Here is a 25478-nt window from a genome sequence, read left to right as displayed (position 1 = left end):
AGATCTGTTCCTGTGCAACCAGGAGTGGTACATCATAGTAGCAGACTACTACTCAAAATTTCCTTTTGTCAGAAGGATAAATGACATGAGAGCCACAAAAATCACAAAAATTGCGAAAAGCTTATTCGCAGAACAGGGCATCCCAGAGAAGGTCATCTGTGACAATGGGACACAATTCACCTCCAGCGAATTCAGAGCACTGGCTGGAAAATACGGATTTAAAATAATTACCTCATCCCCACATTACCCAAGGGGACACGGATTTATTGAAAGACAGGTCCAAACAGTCAAAAGAGCTCATTAAAAGCAAGGAGATGGGAGAAGACCAAGACCTCGCCCTTTTGGCAATCAGATCAACACCTTTGAGAGCAGACTCGAAATCACCAGCAGAACTACTAAACGGTAGAAAATACAAAACAACTCTACCAGCAAAGGTATATCCTCCCCAGGACCAAGAGGACGTTCGGCAGAAGCTGATGGAAACACAAGCTACGGGGAGCACACAATATAACAAGCATGCAAAACCACTACCGGAGCTGCTAAATGGGCAATCAGTGCATATACAAGATCCGTTGTTGAGAACATGGAGTCCAGCCAAGGTTATTGGAAAAGCTGATACTCCAAGATCTTACTTGGTAGAGACAGAACCTGGAAACCAATACAGGCGAAACAGGATCCATATCAGACCCTCACCTGAAGCTGTCAAACAGCGGACAACATTAACAGCAGTTACGGTACCAGACACGGAAAACAATATAACGCCAGAAACAAACACCTCAAATACAACAGAGCCAAACACGACTGCACCGGCAACAAGAAAAGAACACACCAAAACACCGCAGAAAAGAATAATTACAGCCAAGTCCACAAGATGGAGGAGTAACATACAACCACCTGAGCGGTATCGTGAATAATTATAAAGACAATTGTAATTCGCACAGAACAGTAAAACAACATGGACAAATATCTGTATATAAATTGAGCAAAGAAAGCTCACGTTCTGTATTTTGTTAACGTTATTCAACTGGAAACATTGTAAAATAGAAAATTGATGTAGTTAGTTTTGTTGGGAAAGAGGGATGTTACATAGTTATGTTGGGATTACATTGTACAAGTGTACTAACACTCAAATCAAGTGTAGCAGCACTACGATGCTGGGAAAGTAGTGCGCAGGCGCCGCACAAGGCTCTTGAAAATATCACCCCGCACCATGCGGCAGGCAAGGATTACAACTCAAATAAAACAGTAGTTTATAATTACAAACTACCGAGTCCAGAGTCGTCTTTACAAAGCACTACGAGCGCTAGAAGACATAACGGTTGGTTATCCAATAGGGATTTTCCAAGTTGTTTTGCTCACAGGAAGAGGAGAAGCTGCAAAGGGATGCCATGCTAGTCACTCACCAAGTGCTGTGCCATTCCTTTTTAATGGCACCCACCCTCTTGCATCTGCCTGCTGTAGGTTCCTCTACCAAAGGCAGCTGTGCCAGCACAGCCCCCAGTGGCATCACTATGAGAAGTGAGAGCCGGACTAGCGATTCTGCTGGAAGGTTCTTCCAAAGCACCCCAATCGCAACATGCCCTGTTTTACATGGTACTGCATGAAAGAAGGCATGCCAGGGTGTTGCCTGTTTGACTGCACATGGCAAGATGCCACCAACCACTTCTGCAGGTCCTATCAAACTTACCTGGGAATAGCCACGGGAACCTGCTTTCTCAGGGTCTGGGCCAGCAGAGGGGCAGTTGGCGAGCAGTGCCAGCTGCTGAAAGGAGACCTGCAGCTATCATGCAGCATAAAGCTTGACGTATGCTCAGGAACAATAGTAGTCAGGTGTGGCACGAAGCTTAGTTGCAGACATGCTGCCTTGCTGACCTATGGGCTGGCGCTGCAGAGCGGCGCAGATGGCATCTTACCATGCAAGCATCTCATGCAGCATCACCTTGATTTGAACAGCCATCAAAGAGGAGGTTGGGCGCTAGGCTACACTGTCACTTGTCTGCAAACTCATTCCTGCACTGAGAAACCAATCCTTAATCCCTTGCTCCCTCAGCCTTGGCAATGGTTGCAGATGGGTTGAAGTGACTTTCAATGTACCTCCTAATTTGTTTTTGAGTGCACGGCCGCTTTAAAGGGCCTGCGCAGCCCATTCACAGTTTCGCGCATGCGCAAAATTTAACATTAAAAAAGCTGGTCCCGGGCCTATTGGGACTGGCAGAGAGCTTAGAGGGAACATTGGTGCCTTTGAGGCTTTACAGAAGCTTTCTGAATCTTTGCCCCACTCCTTGTGACCCCTTTAATTATTCCCATCCCTTTAAATTTGTCTTGCACACAATCTTCCTCTCCTAGCAGCGGCATCAACATAAGAACATAAGAACATAAGAAGTAGGAGCAGGAGTAGGCCATACGGCCCCTCGGGCCTGCTCTGCCATTCAATAGGATCATGGCTGATCCAAATCCAGACTCACGTCCACTTCCCTGCCCTCTCCCCGTAACCCCTAATTCCCTTATCTGCTAGGAAAATGTCTATCTCCATTTTAAATTTATTTAATGTTGCAGCTTCCACAGCTCTCTGGGGTAGCAAATTCCATAGATTTACTACCCTCTGAGTGAAGAAGTTTCTCCTCATCTCAGTTTTGAAAGGGCAGCCCCTTATTCTAAGATTATGCCCCCTAGTTCTAGTCTCACCCATCAGTGGAAACATCCTCACCGCATCCACCCGATCAAGCCTCCTCACAATCTTATATGTTTCGATAAGATCGCCTCTCATTCTTCTGAACTCCAATGAGTAGAGTGATGCGCTATCAATTACTCATAAAAGACTGAGAGTTAGAAGAGTAACCAAAGGCTTTTATTAACAACAGAATGGAGGTCTGCCTCGAGTGGTCGACCGGTCCAGGATACAAGGGCTGGGGAGCAGTCACCTTTATACTAGGACCTGTGGGAGGAGTCAGCCGAGGCATGTCCAGGCATGTACACAGTGGAATACAAACAGGACAAACAGGAATACAAACAGTGGTTTACCACATAGAGTCCCAACCTACTCAACCTTTCCTCATACGTCAACCCCCTCATCTCCGGAATCAACCGAGTGAACCTTCTCTGAACCACCTCGAGAGCAAGTATATCTTTTCTTAAATATGGAAACCAAAACTGCACGCAGTATTCCAGGTGTGGCCTCACCAATACCCTGTACAACTGCAGCAAGACTTCCCTGTTTTTATACTCCATCCCCCTTGCAATAAAAGCAAACTTGAATCCATCTGAGTTTGCACCTTGAGTTCTGAGTAATTATGGGTTGATGGGTTTTGTATGTTAAATAGGAAATAGCAGCAATGTTGTGCCCTTTAATGATGTCAGACCAGTCTCTAGTAGTTGAAGGTAGAATCTGCAGCTGACAATGGCTGTATACAAATGAAGGAGCAAATTCATGAGCTATCCAGAGGGGCCATTTTAATTAATAGAATGGCTTCATTTCTGTGCCAGATAGATGTTCATCATCCAATGAATAAAAGCGTTTGGGGGAGAAATTCGGTATCGCCCTGTTTGGGGCGCAATTATCGGCCGGGTGCAAAGTTTAGCACCTGGCGCTAATTATCGCCTCTGACTGCAAACTTGGCCTCTATTGCCCCTGGAGGTGATTGGAGCGCTAAATCAGGCGCTACACACCTCTCTTAAGGCGCTGACGCCGAGGAGCGAGGTGCTACCTCATAGCGCAGGCGACGCTCACGTGATGTCAGTCTGCAATGGAACACAGACACACTGGCGCCGGCCAGGGTCGATATTGCTCTCCATCCACACCATGCTCATTGCAGCCTTGAACCTCGGCCTGGAGAGACCTGTACATCAATTCTGCTGGAAAGAACAATGGAGAGACCCAGGGAAAGAGCTCAGAGTGCAGCCCCCATAGTCTCTTCTAAATCGATGCAAGGAAGGTCAAATCAAAATGAACCTGCAAAGTGCTGCTCAGTACCCAAAACTCCTTCACACAGCATTGAATCTCTCCAGAAGTCTCTCTCTCGCTCAGAATGCGTGGTGCAAAAATGTCGCCGACAAAAAAAGGCAGGAAGCGGCTGCCTTTAAATAGCGCTCCCCCAGTCCCTTCCCGACTGCAAAACGTTCCCCTCAACCTGACGTTGCTAGCGGCAGGTGGAAAGGCAGGGGACGCCACTCAATATCCGGTCCAGGGCACTACCGTGGCATTACACGCTCGACTGACGTCACAATCTGCGGGCGCAAGAGATCGTGGCGGTAGTGTTTAGCACCGCCGCAAAATTTCTGGTCAATTTCGTGAGCGGCGCAAACAGCACCGCGCTCGGGCGCTAGTTGCTTTATGCCCCGTTAGCGCCCTCTTAGGGTGCTAACGGGAGGTGCTAATCAACTGAATTTTTTCCCCTTTGCCTTCACAGGTTTGAATTCTACATGCGGCCATTTTGTTTTTTATGTTTAATTGACAATCACTATTGTGCAAGTTGTTATCTTAAGTAAACGAGCCTGGTAAAATGAACATAAGGAACTTACACTGGTTGTATGGAGCTCCATTTTGAACTTCTCAAAATAGAGCCACTGTTTTGACTCATTTGGATCCAGATCATGATAAAAGTCCCTGGCTGCATAGCCAAAGCTGTGGTACTTTCCATCAGGTGTCAGCAGGATAGTCGTAGGAGTCTTCTGATTGGATACACCAGGATCACCACCTTCCCATCGCCTAAAAAAGAAAACAGTTCAATGAGATTGTAGCTGCTCTCTTCGTAGCAAATAACCTCAGTTAGTATCGCACACAGAATATACACTTACACCCACCGCCCCCCTCCTGGTGTCAATCCCTGCCTCCAGAGGCAAAGAGTCCTTGCCACCAAAAGTAAATGGTCACCTGTACAGATCAACAATGAGATTTTAACATGCCTGCACTGCATGGCCTCCCCAATGAGGTTGAGAAAGGTCTGCAGCCAGAATGGCAACATCATAAATCAGACTATGCACCAACTGCATACGCGCAACAAATGTTACACGCATGGCCAGTTTGCTAAATCCACCCGTCTGCCCTATAAATGAGGTGAATTCATGCTTACTAGGAACCAGTTCATAATGTGGAAATGAGATGTCCACATTGGCACACAACCAGTACAGGATAAAGGCTACAAATTGACATGTCAGTTTTGGGACCGGGGTGAATTCTGGATCTAAAGATGAAGCACAGAGAGGCTTTTATGTAATTTACCCAAATTCTCAAAAAGCATCTCAGTAAATAGTTGAAACAATTAATTTGAATGTTGATAGTGAGGTAAATTATTTGTACATTTTAGTTGTCAGCTCCAAAAATGTTCTCTGCAGATTAGTTATTTTATTGGCTAGTTAATTCTGAATTTGTACTTTCAAAACAATAGGAGTATATCTGGGTAAGATTAATTTTTCTCATCTATTTATGTTCATATTGTTGTCTAAGCAGTCAAGTGGAGGAATATTTTTTCAAAATAACAACAGAGAATGCTGGAAAAACTCAGCAGGTCAGGCAACATCCGTGGAGAGAAATTTGAGTTGACGTTTTGGGTTGAAACACTTCTTCAAAACAGTTTTGAAGAAGGGTTTCAACCCGAAACGTCAACTCAAATTTCTCTCCACGGATGTTGCCTGACCTGCTGAGTTTTTCCAGCATTCTCTGTTGTTATTTTGGATTTCCAGCATCTGCAGTATTTTGCTATCGTATGAATATTTTTTCAATATACTTTGAATGAATCCACTGAACAATGTGCTTTTATTTTAGGGTCAAGCCAGTGTGCTCTATGTAGAAATGGAAATGGAAAGAGCAACTTTGGAAGCTAGACATTCTGCTTACTAAAAGTGAAAGAATGAAAGGAGGAACGAAGGAAAGGAAGAAAGAAAGAAAGACGGAAAGCAAAAAAACAAGAAAACTTGCATTTATATAGCACCTTTCACGTTTTTAGGATGTCTCAAAGCACTTCACAGACAGGAAAGTACTTTTGAAGTATAGCCACTGTTGTAATTTAGGGAAATGTGAGTCAATTTGCACAAATAAATGTCTCTACAAAAAGCAATGAGAAAAATGACCAGATAATGATGGTGGTTGAGGGATAAATGTTGACTAAATATAAGATACAGAATAGATCCTGCACTAGATTTTTTTAATGCTCCCTTCATGTTACTGTAATGGCAAATGTTGCACTAAAAATCAAGTGTAGAAGTGTTACCATCTATCCTGCTATCTTTCTATTACCTCTATCTTTCCCTTTCTCCTCCGACAATATTAGTCTAAATCCTCCCAAACTGCTCTATTTATTCTTTTCACAAGGGCATTGGTGGCCCTTTGGGTCAGGTGAAGGTTGTCCCTTCAGTATAACCTTTGGTTATTCCTCTGCTTATTCTAGAGCTCACTTAAATGCTCCAAAACTGTAAACCCTTCCTCCCTGCACCAACCTTGCAGCTGTGCGTTCAGAAATGGACCCAGTGGTGCTGACCACACATATTAAGTGCTCTAGCTCTCACTCAGATTTGTGAAGCACCACTGCATGCCTGATACATCATGATGCTCATCATAGATAGGCTTATACAAAGGTCAAAGCAAGCTGGATTCTTCAGCCTTTATGGACACTATATAACTTTAATGACATAACTGAGGATCATAAGTTCAGTATAACCATTGCCACAGTACGGCTATTAACTACCTCCATCACTCCTTCCCGATTATAAGATATTACACTAGGGAATTCTAAAGAAAACTGCTGGCGATAAACCCATGTAGCTCCAGCTCATTCTGTGTCTCAGGCACAGTTTTGTTTGGGACAGGGCATAAAGATACTGTAATGACCAAGTTGAATAAAATACTTAATATTTACATTGAGTTTGCAGTGATCTGAAAGTCAGTTGGCATGAACCGCAAATGTTTGACTTTTAAAAGCACACTAATAATGAGACACTCTCTTTAAAATACAGCACTTCAAATACATTTTGCATTTCAAAAAAGGAACAATCATTTGGAAATTCTCAAAGTGAAAGAAAATGAACATTCTAGTTATGACTCATTTCCCCCAGGATCCATTCCCACCCTTTCCTGTTTGAACTCTCAATGACTTGTTGCAGATTTTTCCCCTTCTCATAATTGTAGCCCTTTGCTGTCCGGTTTGTTTAATGTGAAATGAAGTTTTTATTTTCCAGCTTACTTATAATAAATCGACTCAGCTTTAGGCCCCACACTCTGCAGAAATCAGAGATGAAAGAGATGGCTGCAGCACAGACAGATGTCTCTGACGACTGCACCATACTGTCTCACTATGGTTATAGGTTACTTAAATGTAATCTGGATTTTGCTGACATCCCATTGGCATTATTTGTGACTAAGATTCCAGGTTTATTGTACGCATCACATTCCTTATTGACTTCCTTCTCTGCGAAAAAGCAATACAGATAACAGATCATGATCCAGCTTTGTCACTGTGATTCATTCATGTGTCTATTTGCACTATCAAGCAGACCCATGTTAGATGCACAAGTATACTCAATAGAATCATACATTAGATAAGAAAGAATTCAACTTTGGCCAATTTTATCTAAACAAATAAACGATTTTGTAAACTACATTAACATTATGGCCCCTCACATCTAAACATGCATAAATATTTAAACAACTGGCTTTTAAACATTACAATATCATAAGCTCCTTATAAGATTGCTCAGAAATGATTAACACATTTTTAATATTCAAAGTTGCATTTCCTGTGAGTTCATGCAAACTGATCACTGCAAGCTCGTATAAGTATTAAGGAGTGGATTTGAACTTTCACCGCCAGGCAGAAAACATGTGGTAGCAGATTGGCCACCTTAAAGTTAAGGGGGAAATTTTAGCTCCCGGGCGGTTGGCTGGCAGAACAGGCAAGCAGACCGCCCAGGAGACGTAGCGGGAGGCCGCAGTCTATTTTAACAGCCTAGCATCATTTAAAGGGAGCCGGCAAGCTGCCCGGCCCAAATGGGCATTCAGAGGCAGATCACCGGGTTTGTGCCACAACAACAACAACAACATGCATTTATATAGCACCTTTAAAGGAGTAAAGCATACCAAGGTGCTTCACAGGAGCGTTATCAAACATAATGGGGGGAATTTTGACCCCCAAAATCAGGTGGGTTGGGGTGGAGTGGGAGGTTAAAGTGTTAAAAATGAGAATACCGACCCCAATCCGCCTACTTCCGGGTTTAACGGAGGCGGGACGAGGGTCGGGCAGCCAACCCGCTTCCAAGAGATGGGGTGGCACTTTAAATATGATAATGAGGGTGGAAGCCTTGAATTGAGCCTGCTGCGCAGAGATCCTGGGCCTATGGATTCCCGGCAACTGGAGCAAGGAGAGGACAGCCTCGTGGAGCAATCATTGTGGGCTGAGAGGATTAGAAGTGCTTCCCCCCGGCCCCCCAAGCTGCCCCACCATCAGACCCACCCGGATACAAACCCCGCCCCCGGGATCGGCACTCAGACCCCCTCTTCGGGGAACGGACGCCCCCCACCCCCGGGGTCAGGCATCGGAACCCCCCCCCCTCCCCGGGGTCAGGGACCACACCTACCTGTGGTTGCTGCCTCCTCTCCAGCATTCCCGGCCTGACTGGAAGCCAGCCTGTCAATCAGGCCGACATCCGGGTGGGGGAACCTGTCCGTGATGTCACGCGCACAATGTGGTGTTAAAACTTCCAGTGACTGCAATGGAACTGACTATCAGACGCTGCGTATAACGGGCGACTGGTCCGATACTGCACGCTTTGCGCCACTACCCGAGATTAATTTCTGTGCCCAAGTGTCTGATTTAGCACCTCCAGGCAAGTTCAAAATATGGTAATCAGCAATTAGTGCTAAAACCGGACTTTCAAACAGGAGTGTCTCATTAGCACAGCACCCATTCAGTGCCAGCCTTCACCCTTTCCCCAAAATAAACCCAAATGTGTCCCGTGTGCAGAGGATGTGATTACATTTATAATACAAAGGCTACTGCTATTGTAAGATGTCCATTTTGGGGACTGTATTGCAGTTGAACCTCTTTCAAGTCAAAAATGAAAGCTACAAAAGTGTACAATGAAAATAAACAAATAACAGTTATGGCCAGTGGTTTACGATTGACTGAATATATCAGATTCTGTTTTATTACATTGGATTCTGGGCTTTTTAACTTTTATATTTTGCTGAACTCTGAACTATAATTAGAGCGACTGGCTCACGGCGATGGAAGAGGTCAAATTTTGTCTTTGCTGTGGAATTCTGGGGATTCTCCAGAATCTTTACAGGTGTTTTGAGGATAACATTCAGCAATTTGTTTTATTTTTCCAATAAAACCGCAAATCAATCTTGCAACAAGGTCACAATAACCCCAACAAAGGGAGTAAGGTCAAATAAAATATCTGCAGCAAATACTTCTGAAATACCTCCTGTCAAAATCCAACCCTTTTCAGAATTCTTAACAAGTACACCATGTACTTATAGGCTTTGCTGAACATCTGGGTGTCGTAGGACAAAAAGATACTGTCCACTTTATAATGACATATGAAGGTCAGACTTATCTCACAACTGGTATAAATCCAATATCCATTTAACACTAACAATCAGCCTAATTACAACATTGAGGGGGCGATTTTTGATGGCTCCTTTTGGTGCTAAAGAGCCTCTGAGGTGGTCAAGATGAGGTCTTGAGCTGAAACGTCGGTTTAACCCATGTTTAGTGCAAGACACCATTTTGGTAAAGGAGTTGAAGCTTGCGCTTGGAATGGCCGCCCTGAGAATTGCTAAGGGCCTGATTGCCACTTAAGTTGTCTGCTGGCACACATTAACGAGGCTGCGTGGCATTGTGGCGGCTAGCTCTTGAACTAACGCCCTCCCCTAACAGTGACCAGCTACTTGGGAGTAAGCTAGTCGTTGCTGAGGATTTCGAGCACTACGTAAAGGTATATCACCTTTTATTGTTCACCTGCTGCTGGAGGTTTGAAGAGGACTTTTGAAACACATCGGGAGAGTTTCTGGGACTTTGTCAAGGCTTCACCAACACTCGATCAACATTTATTCTGGAAATTCTCTGAGGACTTCACCTAAAAAGAGTGAGTGCTGTGCTACTGAAAGAAATCAGTATTTCTAGGGAAATGGTGTTAAGGAAATTGATGGGATTGAAGGCCGATAAATCCCCAGGGCCTAATAATCTACATCCTAGGATACTTAAGGAAGTGGCCTGTGATGAAATAACTCTGTGTTCTGTCATTTGGATTGTCTGTTGTTGCTGTACTTGTTAATGTCTGGAATGTTCTACAGATGTAACCACTAATGCTCCTCCCTAGCCCCGCCCCTCTGGATCCTCCGGATTGGTGTGAGTCTTACTCATAAGGGCTGGGTCGGTGATGAATGATGGTTGCCCTATGTTAACTTGATGCCATGTTCTTATTTAATAAAAGCCTTTAGTTTTAAGCTTTAACCTCTTGGATTCAGGTAGTTATTTGGCACATCAATTTTTAAAAGTAAGTCCGCCTTCATTGTTCGTGAACCTTGCTCCTAATTGTAGACCTATAGCGGCTAAGAGTCGACGGTATAGTTCAGAAGATAAAAAATTTATAAAAGAGGGAGTGGGAAGGCTTCAACGGGAAGGAATCATCGAACACAGTAATAGCCCGTGGCGTGCCCAGGTGGTGGTGGTTAAAACTAATGAAAAGAAAAGACTTGTGGTCGATTATAGCCAGACTATAAGCTTGTATACCCAATTAGACGCCTATCCTTTGCCTCGTATTTCTGAGATGGTGAACCAGATAGCTCAGTACCGCGTGTTCTCCACCATTGATTTAAAGTCTGCCTATCATCAACTCCCCATTAAAATAGAAGACTGACCTTATACGGCCTTCAAAGCTAATGGGCGCCTGTACCAATTCCTTAGGGTGCCCTTTGGAGTGACGAATGGGGTATCCGTCTTCCAACGGGAGATGGATCGTATTGTGGATGAATACGCATTGGAAGCAACATTGCCATACCTGGACAATGTTACTATCTGTGGGCGCGACCAACGGGAGCATGATCAAAATCTCGCGAAGTTCCTAGAGACTGCAAAGAGGTTAAACCTGACCTACAACGAAAACAAGTGTACCTTCAATACTACACGTTTGTGTATTCTTGGTTGCGTTGTGGAGAATGGGGTAATCGGGCCAGATCCTGAAAGATTACACCCGCTTAAGGAATTACCTTTACCTCACACTGTAAAAGCTTTAAGAAGGTGTCTGGGATTCTTCTCGTACTATGCCCAGTGGGTGGCTAGCTACTCAGATAAAGTCCGACCTTTTATTAAGTCGATGTCTTTTCCACTATCGGCGGAAGCTCAGGAGGCTTTCTTTAATATCAAACGGGACATTGAGAAGGCAGTGGTATGTGCCGTGGATGAGAAGATCCCTTTTCAAGTGCAAAGTGATGCATCTGATTTTGCGTTGGCAGCAACTCTTAATCAAGCTGGTAGACCAGTAGCTTTCTTCTCTCGTACATTGCAAGGACCAGAAGTTTGACATTCTTCAGTGGAAAAGGAGGCACAGGCGATTATCGAAGCAGTCAGGTATTGGAGACATTATCTCGCTGGTCAACGTTTTACGCTCATTACTGACCAGCGATCTGTGGCCTTTATGTTCAATACTAAGCAGAGAGGCAAGATCAAAAATGATAAGATTTTAAGATGGCAAATAGAACTGTCAACATATGACTATGATATTCAGTACAGGCCTGGAGTATTCAATGAGCCATCGGATGCTTTGTCACGAGGAGTATGTGCTAGTCTAGGTATAGATAAGCTTCAAAGTCTCCACGACGCACTCTGCCACCCTGGGGTTACCAGAATGAACCACTTCATTAAGTCCCACAATCTACCCTACTCTATTGAGGAGGTCCGGACAATGACCAGAACCTGTCGTGTTTGTGCTGAATGCAAACCCCACTTCTATAAGCCGTCTGAGCCAGCTCATCTTATTAAAGCAAATCGACCATTTGAGCATTTGAGTCTCGATTTTAAAGGTCCCCTTCCATCGAGCGACCGAAATGTCTATTTTCTTAATATTATAGACGAGTACTCTCGGTTCCCTTTTGTTATCCCCTGTTCGGATGTGACTAGTGCTGTTGTAATTAAATGTTTTCCTTGTTTGGCATGCCTAACTATATACATAGTGATAGGGGTTCTTCCTTTATGAGTGAAGAATTGCGACAGTTTTTGCAATCGAAAGGGATTGCAACGAGTAGAACTACCAGCTATAACCCTTGTGGTAATGGGCAGGTCGAGAAAGAAAATGTGACAGTGTGGAAGGCTATCGTACTGTCTCTGAAGTCGCGAGGCCTGCCGACCTCTCGCTGGCAGGATGTCCTGCCAGACGTGCTGCATTCCATAAGGTCTCTTTTGTGTACAGCGACGAATGCCACCCCTCATGAAGGGATGTTTAGTTTTCCAAGAAAAGCTACTAATGGAGTATTGTTACCCACATGGTTGACGACCACGGGCCCTGTGCTGTTGCACAGACATGTGAGAGGCCACAAGACTGATCCACTGGTGGAGGAAGTACAACTCCTCCATGCTAATCCCCAGTATACGTACATTCAATATCCGGATGGGCGAGAGGATACGGTCTCTATTAAAGGTCTTGCACCTGCTGGAGCTCGAAAAGAGTTCGACTCTGAGAGTAGAGTTTTCAGTCGTGGTATTGGACCTTCAGAGACACAAACCCTCAGTGTGGAAAATACTGATGATTCTGGGAATTCGAATGAACCGGAGTTAGTACTCCGGGAGGAGCCTCAGCAAGAGTTACGTCGTTCCCAGAGGATTATCAGACCACCTGACAGACTGAATCTATAGCAGGGGGTGAATGTGATGAAATAACTCTGTGTTCTGGCATTTGGATTGTTTGTTGTTGTTGTACTTGTTAATGTCTGGAATGTTCTACAGATGTAACCACCAATGCTCCTCCCTAGCCCCGCCCCTCTGGATCCTCCGGATTGGTGTGAGTCTTACTCATAAGGGCTGGGTCGGTGATGAATGATGGTTGCCCTGTGTTAACTTGATGCCATGTTCTTTACTTAATAAAAGCCTTTAGTTTTAAGCTTTAACCTCTTGGATTCAGGCAGTTATTTGGCACATCATGGCCCTAGAAATATTAGATGCATTGCTGATCATCTTCCAACATTCGATGGAATCTGGAACAGTACCCATGGATTGGAGGGTAGCTAATGTTACCCCACTATTCAAAAAAGGTGGTAGAGCGAAAACGGGGAATTACAGACCGGTAAGCCTGACATCGGTAGTGCGGAAAATGCTAGAGTCCATTATAAAAGATGTAATAGCAGAGCACTTGGAAAACAGTGACAGGATCGGACAAAGTCAACATCGATTTACAAAGGGTAAATCGTGCTTAACTAATCTACTGGAATTTTTTGAGGATGTAACTGGTAAAATAGATAAGGGAGAACCAGTGGATGTGGTGTATTTGGACATTCAGAAGGCTTTCGATAAGGTCCCGCATAAGAGATTAGTGTGTAAAGTTAAGGCACATGGGATTGGGGGCAAGGTACTGACTTGGATAGAGAACTGGTTGGCAGACAGAAAGCAAAGAGTTGGAATAAACGGGTCTTTTTCCAAGTGGCAGGCAGTGACTAGTGGGGTACCGCAGGGATCGGTCCTTGGACCCCAGCTATTCACAATATATATTAATGATCTAGACAAGGGAACTAGATGTAATATCTCCAAATTTGCAGACGACACAAAGCTGTGGTGGGCATGTGTGCTGTGAGGAGGATGCCGAGAAACTCCAGGATGATTTGGACAGGTTGGGTGATTGGGCAGAAGCATGGCAGATGCAATATAACGTGGATAAATGTGAGGTTATCCGCTTTGGTAGCAAAAACAGGAAGGCAGATTATTATCTGAATGGTAATAGATTGGGAGAAGGGAAAGTGCAACGAGACCTGGGTGTCCTTGTGCACCAGTCGCTGAAGGTAAGCATGCAGGTGCAGCAGGCAGTTAAGAAGGCAAATGGTATGTTGGCCTTCGTAGCAAGAGGGTTTGAGTACAGGAACAAGGATGTCTTGCTGCAGTTGTACAGGGCCTTGGTGAGACCACATCTTGAGTATTGTGTGCAGTTTTGGTCGCCTTATCTGAGGAAGGATGTTCTTGCCATGGAAGGAGTTCAGCGAAGATTCACCAGGCTGATACCTGGGATGGCAGGAATGACGTATGAGGAGAGATTGGAAGAATGAGAGGGGATCTCATTGAAACTTATAAAATTCTAACAGGACTAGACAGACTAGATGCAGGAAGGATGTTCCCGATGGTCGGGGAGTCCAGAACCAGGGGTCACAGTCGAAGGATATGGGGTAGGCCATTTAGGACAGAAATGAGGGGGAATTTCTTCACCCAGAGAGTGGTGAACCTGTGGAATTCTCTACCACAGCAGAAGGCAGTAGAGGCCAATTCATTAAATATATTCAAGAAGAAGTTGGATATATTTCTCAAGGCTAAAGGGATCAAGGCGTATGGGGAGAAAGCAGGGACCGGGTACTGAATTTGGATGATCAGCCATGATCGCATTGAATGGCGGAGCAGGCTCGAGGGGCCGAATGGCCTACTCCTGCTCCTATCTTCTATGTTTCTATGTTAGTCCACCTTATTGAACACCTTATAGGAGTCACCAGGAGAAAGGGAGTGCTTGGTCATCAGCATCTTGCTTGGGTCCCCTTGGTCTGCAGGAGGAATGGGAGGAGGACATGAGGCCAGGCAGAGCAGCACCAGCTGCAAGAGAGAGAGGGACAGGAGGGCGAAGTGGATTTCTGCTGCTCTCCTTACACCTCCGACCAATAATTACTATAAATCTATGCCCCCTAGTTATTGACCCTTCTGCTAAGGGAAATAGATCCTTCCTATCCACTCTATCTCGGCCCCTCATAACTTTATACACCTCAACTAGGTCCCCCCTCAGCCTCCTCTGTTCCAAAGAAAACAACCCCAGCCTATCCAATCTTTCCTCATAGCTAAAATTCCCCAGCTCAGGCAACATCCTCGTAAATCTCCTCTGTACCCTCTCTAGTGCAATCACATCCTTCCTGTAATGTGGTGACCAGAACTGCACGCAGTATTCTAGCTGCGGCCTAACTAGTGTTTTATACAGTTCAAACATAACCTCCCTGCTCTTGTATTCTATGCCTCAGCTAATAAAGGCAAGTATCCCGTATGCCTTCTTAACCACCTTATCTACCTGTCCAGCTACCTTCAGTGATCTGTGGACATGCACTCCAAGGTCCCTCTGATCTTCTGCACTTCTCAGTGTCCTACCATTTATAGTGTATTCCCTTGCCTTGTTAGCCCTCCCCAAATGCATTACCTCACACTTCTCCAGATTGAACTCCATTTGCCACTGTTCTGCCCACCAGACCAGTCCATTGATATCTTCTTGCAGTCTGCAGCTTTCTTCCTCATTATCAACCACACGGCCAATTTTTGTATCATAGGGAGTGATTTTGTGAATGGAGGCGGGCCTGCTGCTTGTCGGGTTTCAGTCCTGCCTCCATCGAGTTGTGGCCAACCCATGCTATTTTCCCTTGATTGACCTTGTTAAGCCCCGCCCAACGAGTTTAGCAGGCCAATTAAAGGAAAGTCTTGTGCATACAAGACCTTATCAAACTTCTTTCTTTTACAGAATTGAGATGTTTGTTGCATCTGAGAATGCAACGGACATCTCTCATCTGCAACACGGAGGGTGCGAGACTCTCCATATAGAAGTCGACTGAAGCCTGCAGGAAGAAACAAAGGTAAGTACACTTTTAAAAACACTTAGGACACTTACCTCAGATACTCACCTCTACACTCTAGCACCAACACTTACCTTCACGCCACACTTTTGCACCCCCCGACCCCAGCAGACCCAGTACTTGCCTCGGTGACCCTGGCGGGTTTTGGTGCCGTCGGGAAGCCCGCACTTGTGAGGGCAAAAACTGGATAATCCTATTTTCTGCCTCTTAACTACCTGTTAACAGGCAGTTAATAGGCTTTAATCTCTTCCCGCCTCCAAGGAAATGAAGATTCTGCCATTTTCCCGGCAGTTCTGCCTCTATACCCTCCTCCTCGGGGCTGAGAAAATCATCCCCATAGAGTCATAACAGCACAGAAGGAGGCCATTCGGCCCATTGAGTCCGTGCCGGCTCTCTGTAGAGCAATCCAGTCAGTCCCATTCCCCCGCCCAATCCCCGTAGCCCTGCAAGTTTATTTCTCTCAAGTGCCTATCCAGTCTCCCCTTGAAAACATTGAGTGTCTCCGCTTCCACCACTTCCATCGGCAGCGAGTTCCTGGTTCTCACCACTCGCTGCGTAAAAAAGTTTTTCCTCACATCCCCCCTGTATCTCTTGTCCAAAACCTTAAATCTGTGTCCCTAGTCCTTGTACCATCAACTAGTCGAAACAGCCTTTCCCCATCTAGCATTTCCAAACCTGTCACAATCTTTTACACCTCTATCAAATCACCCCTCAATCTCCTTTGCTCTAATGAAAACAAATCCAGCTTCTCCAATCTGTTCTTATAGCTAAGATCCCCCATCCCCTGAACCATTCTGGTAAATCTCCTCTCTACCCTCTCAAGGGCCTTCACATCCTTCCTAAAGTGTGGTGACCAGAACTGGACACAATACTCCAGTTGTGGCCTAACCAGCGCTTTATAAAGGTTCAGCATAACTTCTCTACTTTTGTACTCAATACCTATATTTATTAAGCCCAAGATCCCATATGCTTTGCTAACCACTCTCTCAATATGTCCTGCCACCTTCAGGGACCTATGCACATTAACTCCCAGGTCCCTCTGTCCCTGCACACTCTTTAAAACTGTGCCATTAAGTGTATATTGCCTCTCCCAGTTCCTTCTGCCAAAATGCATCACCTCACACTTCTCTGTATTACATTCCATCTACCACTTGTCTGCCCATTCTGCTAGCCTTTCTATGTCCTGTTGCAGTCGATTAGTATCATCCTCACTGTTTGCCACACCCCCAGGTTTGGTGTCATCAGCAAATTTAGAAATTCTACTCTGTATTCCAATATCCAGGTCATTTATATATATCAAAAAGAGCAGTGGCCCCAGCACTGACCCATGGGGAACACCACTGTCTACCATCCTCCAGTCTGAAAAACAGCCATTTACCACAACTCGCTGTTTTCTATCCTTAAGCCAATTTCTTATCCAAGCTGCCACTGACCCACCTATTCCATGAGCCTCAATTTTGTTAACCAGCCTTCTATGTGGTACTTTGTCAAATGCCTTCCTAAAATCCATGTAGACAACATCCATTGCATTCCCTTCATCAATTCTCCCTGTTACATCATCAAAAAATTCATTTAGATTAGTCAAACACAATCTGCCTTTTACAAATCCATGTTGGCTCTCCTTTATTAGCTTAAACCTCTCCAAGTGCCCATTAACTTTTTCCTTGATTATTGTTTCTAAAACTTTACCCACCACTGATGTTAAACTGACCGGCCTGCAGTTACTAGGATTGTCCTTACACCCTTTCTTGAACAATGGTGTCACATTTGCCACTTTCCAATCCTCAGGCACCTCCCCTGCGTCTAGGGAAGATTGGAAAATTATGATTATGGCAAGTGCTTCCGCTATCTCCTCCCCCAATTCCCTTAGCAACCTGGGATGCAAGCCATCTGGACCAGGTGACTTATCCACTCTAAGCATACACAGCCTGCAAACTTCTTAATCATACTTCCTACATTCAAGTCCAAATTATTGATATATACCACAAAAAGGACCCAGTACTGAGCCCTGTGGAACCCCACTGGAAACAACCTTCCAGTCACAAAAACACCCTTCGACCATTACCCTTTGTTTCTTGCCTCTGAGCCAATTTTGGATCCAACTTGCCACTTTGCCTTGGATCCCATGGGCTTTTACTTTCATGACCAGTCTGCCATGCGGAATCTTATCAAAAGCCTTGCTAAAATCTATATAGACTACATCAAATGCACTACCCTCATCGCCCCTCCTTGTTACCTCCTCAAAAGATTCAATCAAGTTAGTCAGACATGACCTTCCCTTAACAAATCCATGCTGACTGTCCCTGATTAATCCGTGTCTTTCTAAATGAAGATTTATCCTGTCCCTCAGAATTTTTTCCAATAATTTTCCCACCACCGAGGTTAGACTGACTGGCCTGTAATTACTCGGTCTATCCCTTTCTCCCTTTTTAAACAATGGTACCACGTTAGCAGTCCTCCGGTCCTCTGGCGAGAGAGGATTGGAAAATGATGGTCAGAGCCTCTGCTATTTCCTCTCTTACTTCTCTTAACAGTCTGGGATACATTTCATCCGGGCCTGGGGATTTATCTATTTTCAAAGATGCTAAACCCCTTAATACTTCCTCTTTCACTATGTTTATTTCATCTAATATTTCACACTCCTCCTCCCTGATTGCAATGTCTGCATCGTTCCTCTCTTTTGTGAAAACAGACGCAAAGTATTCATTAAGAACCATACCCATGTCTTCCGCTTCCACACACAGGTTACCTTTATGGTCCCTAATAGGCCCTACTCTTACTTTAGTTATCCTCTTGTTCTTAATGTATTTATAAAGCATCTTTTGGTTTTCCTTGATTTTACTTGCCAATATTCTTTCATGCCCACTCTTTGCTTTCCTAGTTTCCTTTTTAATTTCACCCCTGCATTTCTATACTCCTCCAGGCTTTCTGCAGTATTGAGTCCTCGGCATCGGTCATAAGCTTCCCTTTTTTCTTTATTCTACCCTGTATGTCCCTTGACATCCAGGGAGCTCTAGATTTGTTAGTCCCACCCTTTTTCTTTAAGGGAAAATACTTGCTCTGAATCCTCACTATCTCCTCCTTGAATGCCTCCCACTGCTCTGACACTGATTTACCTTCAAGTTTCTGTCTCCAGTCCACTTTGGCTAAATCACCTCTTAGCTTAGCAAAATTGGTTTTTTCCCAATTGAGAACTGTTATTCCTGGTCTGTCCTTGTCCTTTTCCATAACTACCCTAAATCTAACTGAATTAGGATCACTACCACCAATATGCTCTCCCACTGATACCCTTTCCACCTGCCCAGCTTCATTCCCTAAAACTAGGCCCAGAACCACTCCCGCTCTTGTTGGGCTTGCTACGTACTGGCTAAAAAGGTTCTCCTGAATGCATTTTAAGAATTCTGCTCCCTCTATATCTTTCACACTAATTTTATCCCAGTTAATATTAGGGAAGTTGAAATCCCATACTATTACTGCCCTATTCTTGCACTTCTCAGAAATTTGCATACATATTTGCTCTTCTATCTCCCTATGACTATTCGGAGGTCTATAGCACACTCCCAGCAGTGTGACTGCCACTTTTTTGTTTTTCAGTTCAACCCATATGGCCTCATTTGATGATTCTTCTAAGATATGCTCGCTCCGCACAGCTGTAATTGATTCTTTAATCAATATTGCGACCCCCCGTCCTTTTTTATCCCCCTCTCTATCTCGTCTGAAAACCCTGTAACCAGAAATGTTGAGCTGCCATTCCTGCCCTTCTTTCAGCCGTGTCTCAGTAATAATAGCTATAATATCATACTCCCACGTGTCTGTCTGTGCCCTCAGCTCATCTGCTTTATTCCCTAGGCTCCTTGCGTTGAACCATATACCATTTAGCAATGCCAAACTCCCTTGTTGTCTATCTCTCTTTCATATCTGTTTGTGGAAGAAGACTGCACATTACAGTGTCAGCACTTGCAGATATGAAAGGGGCAGGGTGGGCACCAAAGCTACAACCTTTGATTTATGAGGAGAATTTCATCCAACAACACAGGGAATGGGGAAGGATAAATTTGGAGTGTCGCTCAAGCACACAGCCTTTGCTTATCTCTTTGTTTACTCACTCATTCATTCCCTCACATCACATTGCAGCATTTCAGTGTAAGGCACTGTAAAAAAAAAAGATTTGCAGACAGTACTGTTTTAATTTTGTAGATTTTATAAATTTAAAATGTTAAAAGAAAACAGAGAAGGACATGTAGCTTTAAAAAATATTTTTCTGTGGTCTTGTGGTGTCTGATATGTGCAGATAACCATCAACATGCTTAAGGATCCATTTCAACAAGATGTAATTGTCTTTTTGGAAAGCAGAAACACTGCATTAACATCCTGCTAAGCATTTAAATGAGTGGAATCCCTGCTCTTCCTGGAAGTTTTCCATTACCTACCACACTCCCCAGTCTCTGAGGTCTTACTGCTATCATCTAAGAAACAGCCGGAAAATCAGCAGTGCCTCTGCATTGCAGTACTTACCTCATTATGTGAATGCATTCAGGGTCCCTAGCGAAGCTGTAAGCATATCCACTGGAAGTAGTGCCAAAATCAATAGCTACCACCACAACAAATGACTGGTGCAAGGACACAGCTTGTTCAGAGTCTCTCTGTAAGAAGAAACATCTTTGTGAGAAAATCATTTTTAATACAGATGGTTTTCATCTTTGTTATTATTAGAAGCTGTTCAAGCTTTAGTAAAATGATTTACCTCAAACTAATTACCCTCAAAATGGAATCATTTTCTTTTTAGTTATTTTTGTAGCTGATGCAGCTCTGAGTCAAGTTTATCCAGCTATCTTCTGCTGGCCAGATACATTAATGTCGGAAGAAGATCATATGTTAAGGACAGACTAGAAGCAATGGAAAGAGGGGCCACTTTTCAGGCCACTGTGACAGTAGCAGAATAATGCCTTTCACAATCATCCCATGACATTTCCAACCAGTTTCCCTGAATTAGTTTGATATACTAAAGGATTCTCAAAATGTTTCACAGTCTTCATGTTTTAAATGTATGAAAGAAAGTCACGTTTTTATTATAGCGACTCTGGCAACGCTTTCAACTTTGAGAGACAGTAGCTATTTAAGGGGGACTGGTAATCCAGGTACTGGTACTTACAGACTACAACATGGGGTCAGCACACCCAGTTATACTGTCAGTTCTTGCATTGCTGTTAGATTGCGGCAATGGAGCTTGCTGCACGTGCCCTTGCACTCACACGCAGAGCTGTGCTCATCAGCTTCCAAATGCCAGTTGAATGCGAGGTGAGAGTAGCCGCCAAGAATATGTGAGATTTCTATGGAGCAGAGCATGGGGTAGTAGTGATTGAGAACAGGTAGAAGGCTTCATGGAATACAGCAGAGAAGCAGAAGAGAAGCCAAACTTGAGAGCAGATGGAAAACTGTAAAAATATTGGCTAGAGAAACATGATTGCACTTGTATATGCTGCTGAGGATGGAAAAAAAACAGTATAAAGGTGTAATGATTTCTCAGGTTTTCCGTTCATGGAGATATGGAAAACATTGAAAAGCAATAAGGATCAAGGCTCTAAAAGTAGAGCAGAATACAGCTCTAAGGTCTACGAAAGAGGGCGGGGGGGGGGAACGGATGGTTCACCACCCGCTTTGGCTCCCGCACCCAACAATTCCCACCCTGAGTTAAAATCAGGGCATGTTGATTTAGTATACCCATGTCATACTCTACAGTAGTTCAATGGTAGCATAGATCTCATGGTATTTGCTATCAAGCGGCACTTACTCAGCAATAACCTGCTAACTGATCGAGTGTGGCATCAAGGAGTCCTAGCAAAACTGAAGTCAATGGGAATCAAGGGGAAAACTCTCCATTGGTTGGAATCATACCTAGCACAAAGGAAGTTGGCTGTGATTGTTGGAGGTCATTCATCTCAATCACATGACATCACTGCAGGAGTTCCTCAGGGCAGTGTCCTAGGCCCAACCATCTTCAGCTGTTTCATCAATGACCTTCCCTCCATCATAAGGTCAGAAGTGGGGATGTTCGCTGATGATTGCACACTGTTCAGCACCATTCGAGACTCGTCAGATACTGACGCAGTCCGTGCCCATATGCAGCAAGACCTGGACAACATTCAGACTTGGGCTGACAAGTGGCAAGTGACATTCGTGCCACACAAGTACCAGGCAATGACCATCTCCAACAAGCGAGACTCTAACCATCTCCCCTTGACATTCAATGGCATTACCATCGCTGAATCGCCCACTATCAACATCCTGGGGGTTACCATTGATCAGAAACTGAACTGGACCAGCCATATAAATACTGTGGCTACAAGAGCAGGCCAGAGGCTGGGAATTCTGCAGCGAGTGTCTCGCCTCCTGACTCCCCAAAGCCTTTCCACCATCTACAAGGCACAAGTCAGGAGTGTGATGGCATACTCTCCACTTGCCTGGATGAGTACAGCTCCAACAACACTCAAGAAGCTCGATACCATTCAGGATAAAGCAGCCCGCTTGATTGGCACTCCATCCACCACCTTCAACATTCACTCCCTCCACCACCAGCGCACTGTGGCTGCAGTGTGTACCATCTACAAGATGCACTGCAGCAATTCGCCAAAGCTCCTTCAACAGCACCTTCCAAACCCGGGACCTCTACCACTTAGAAGGACAAGGGCAGCAGATGCATGGGAACATCACCACCTACAAGTTCCCCTCCAAGCCACACACCATCCTGACTTGGACCTGTATCGCCATTCCTTCACTGTCGCTGGGCCAAAATCCTGGAACTCCCTTCCTAACAGCATTGTGGGTGTACCTACACCATATGGACTGCAGCGGTTCAAGAAGGCGGCTCACCGCCATCTTCTCAAGGGCAATTAGGGATGGGCACTAAATGCAGGCCTAGCCAGCCAGCGACGCCCGCATCCCATCAATGAATTAAAAAAAAAAAAATTTAATAAAAAAACTCTGCTGCTACGTGGTAGCTTCTAATTGGGATCTTCAACCATGGCTGTAAAGGGTAGCCCTGGTCTCCCAATAGCCGTCTGTTCATGATTTTCAGGGCCATCAAATAATGCAGGTAAGGTGGAATGAATCGTAATGATAGCATCACGGCTGCTCGCTGAATAAAGGGCATCAACGTGCAAGATCACATTTCTGTGGTCTGAATCCCATACCTACACATTTATGGAGTGGTACCCTTCCTGTTGATATGTGCATTGGGGTTGGGGTGCCTGCCAGTAAGTAAAAGTTCTGTGCTTTCTCCAGTTGGTATTTTCGTTCCACTAGATCATTGATAAAGGTATATCTCTCGGCAAACCTGACTTCAATCACTTGTCTTATACAGGAATAAACTGCAGACTGACTTATTTGGCAGATTACAATGCTACATTTATGAAGTTTCTTTGCTCTTTTTTAGTGTATTTAACTTTGGCTTCTATGTCCCAGACTACTGTCGTAGACAAGCCTTAGCTCCCTATGTCCCAGAGAGTGTTTTCACTTGACCAGATATCTAAGTAAATTTGTAACATGACAAATTAAGGGATTAAGCAGAGAACCCTCTTCAGTTTATGGTCATATGATCGTCCTTGTCTTTGGAAGGCAGTAAAATAACACTACACTAGAATTTAATTTAGGTATTAACTTCCAAGCACTAAAAGAACAAGGGAATAGACAGAAAGATCTTGCATTCATATAGCATCTTTGACAACCTCAGGATGTCCCAAAGCGCTTTACAGCCAATCAAGTACTTTTTTGTAGTACATTTTGTAATGTAGGAAACCCGGCAGCCAATTTGCGCACAGCAAGATCCCACAAACAGCAATGTGAGAATGGCCAGATAATCTGTTTTTAGGTGTTGATTGAGAGATAAATATTGGCCAGGACATAGTGGAAATAGTGCCATGGGATCTTTTGCGTCCACCTGAGGGCAGACGGGGCCTCGGTCTAATGTATCATGAGAAAGACGGCACCTCCAACAGTGCAGCACTCCCTCGGTACTGCACTGGCTTGTCAGCCTAAATTATGTGCTCAAGTCTCTGGAATGGGACTTGAACTCACAGCCCTCTGAGTCAGAGGCGAGTGCGCTACCAACTGAGCCACAGCTGACACTTTACAGTAACGGTAACGGAACATATATATTTAACAGTAGTTATTAAGCTTGGCTGGCTCCTCATGCAGTAGAAAATAAATCATTTGCATCTGCTGTGCTAAACTATTGTAAGTAATATTCTTACGTAACAGTTCTTTCCTTACCACCTACGCTGGCCACGCCTCCACAGGTAGCTTGTCCAGGTGAAGAGATCAATGTTGGGCCACCTGCCTCATGGCAGCAGCCCTCAAACAAGGGGATTGGAGCGGGCTAAGGGGGAGGGAGGCAATCGCGACTCCTGTAAAGTCAAAGGAGCACTCCTGCTCCTCCTGGCTCCACAGAAACGGTTTCCTCATGAAAAAAAATGAACTTACCTTTCCTTGGAGGCCACGGGACCGTTGAAGAAGCCTAAGCAGGGTAGGCCCCACTCATTACCGACTAATTTCCAGACGGAGTTCCGTCAGCTGGCGTCAGGCCCCTAATGTACTTATTAAAGGGGCCCAACGTCTGCTTTAGGGTTCCGCTCGAGACGTCTAAAAAAAGGGCCCCATAAATTTAACAGTGGGATTAATGTCTGTGCAGATTGGGCGTAGGCTGCCCCACTGCTAAATTGGTATGCTTTGCGCCTGTTTTGCCCCCGAAATACGGGCGCAACGCATTACAATTTCTACCCCACTGAATAGTAAAAGGCAGGCTAATAAATACTTTCAAAAAAAAATCAGACGGCGCAAAACTAAATCATTGTTCATTTAAAAAAAAAACTACCAATCACATATTTCATAAGGTGTCTGTATTTAAATTGAACGGCTTGGCTATTCACTCAGATACTTGTCTTCAGACAAACAGTGTATTGCTGCATTGTATCAAGTTAAGATGGATTATGATTTCTGTGAGTGCAGCTGGTTTTTAACCTTGACAGAACTGAACAAGTCAACTCCAAACTCAATCTTAGCAAATTTACGTCATTTTTGTTACAGTCGCCTGCAGTGGTCTGGAAGGAACATGTTGGATAGAAGCTTAATGTCATAGTGACTTTCACAGCTATGGAAAGAGCTGTCCCAGTGCTGGAAGTTGGTGGTAAATCAGCCTGTAGCAGCTGGCATAGTCTGCCCTCTCAAGTGGTCGTAAAAAATCCCAGGGCACTATTCGAAGAAGAACAAGGGAGTTCTCCCAGTGTCTTGGCCAACATTTATCACTCAACCAACACCTAAAATAGATAACAACAGAGAATGCTGGAAACACTCAGCAGGTCAGGCAGCAGCCGTGGAGAGAGAAACAGAGTTAACGTTTCAGGTCTGTGACCCTTCATCAGAACTGGAAAAAGTTAGAGATGTAACAGATATTAAGCAGGTGCAGAGGCAGGGAAAGGTTGGGGGGGAGGAAAGAACAAAAGGGACGGTCTGGGATAGGGTGGAAGGCAGGAGTGATTAAATCTTGTAAATGTGGATGGCAGAATCACCAACAGCTGCCACCTGAAAAAATAGGGGCAGAGGTTATAGTCTGAAATTGTTGAACTCAATGTTGAGTCCAGAAGGCTGTAAAGTGCCTAATGGAAAGATGAGGTGCTGTTCCTGGCGCTTACGT

At 44.5% G+C, this 25478-nt stretch overlaps 1 protein-coding gene across 3 annotated transcripts in view; it reads right to left on the bottom strand.

Annotated features, from left to right (window-relative positions):
* hspa12a (heat shock protein family A (Hsp70) member 12A) overlaps window positions 1–25478 on the bottom strand; it is a 155591-nt gene that overhangs the window by 49625 nt on the left and 80488 nt on the right. For 2 of the 3 annotated variants that reach the window (XM_085994411.1, XM_085994413.1), the window contains exons 3-4: window positions 20306–20433; window positions 4519–4705 (exon numbers count right to left, since the gene is read on the bottom strand). In XM_085994411.1, the coding sequence (XP_085850537.1) occupies window positions 4519–4705; window positions 20306–20433 (315 nt within the window). The remainder of the gene's footprint in view (window positions 1–4518; window positions 4706–20305; window positions 20434–25478) is intronic. The other variant, XM_085994414.1, reaches the window with a different exon arrangement.

Source organism: Somniosus microcephalus, chromosome 8 (genome assembly GCF_052327205.1).
Source record: "Somniosus microcephalus isolate GS21.2 chromosome 8, FLI_Smic_1.0, whole genome shotgun sequence".
Taxonomy (NCBI): Eukaryota; Metazoa; Chordata; class Chondrichthyes; order Squaliformes; family Somniosidae; genus Somniosus; species Somniosus microcephalus.
This window is presented reverse-complemented; position numbering and strand designations above follow the sequence as displayed.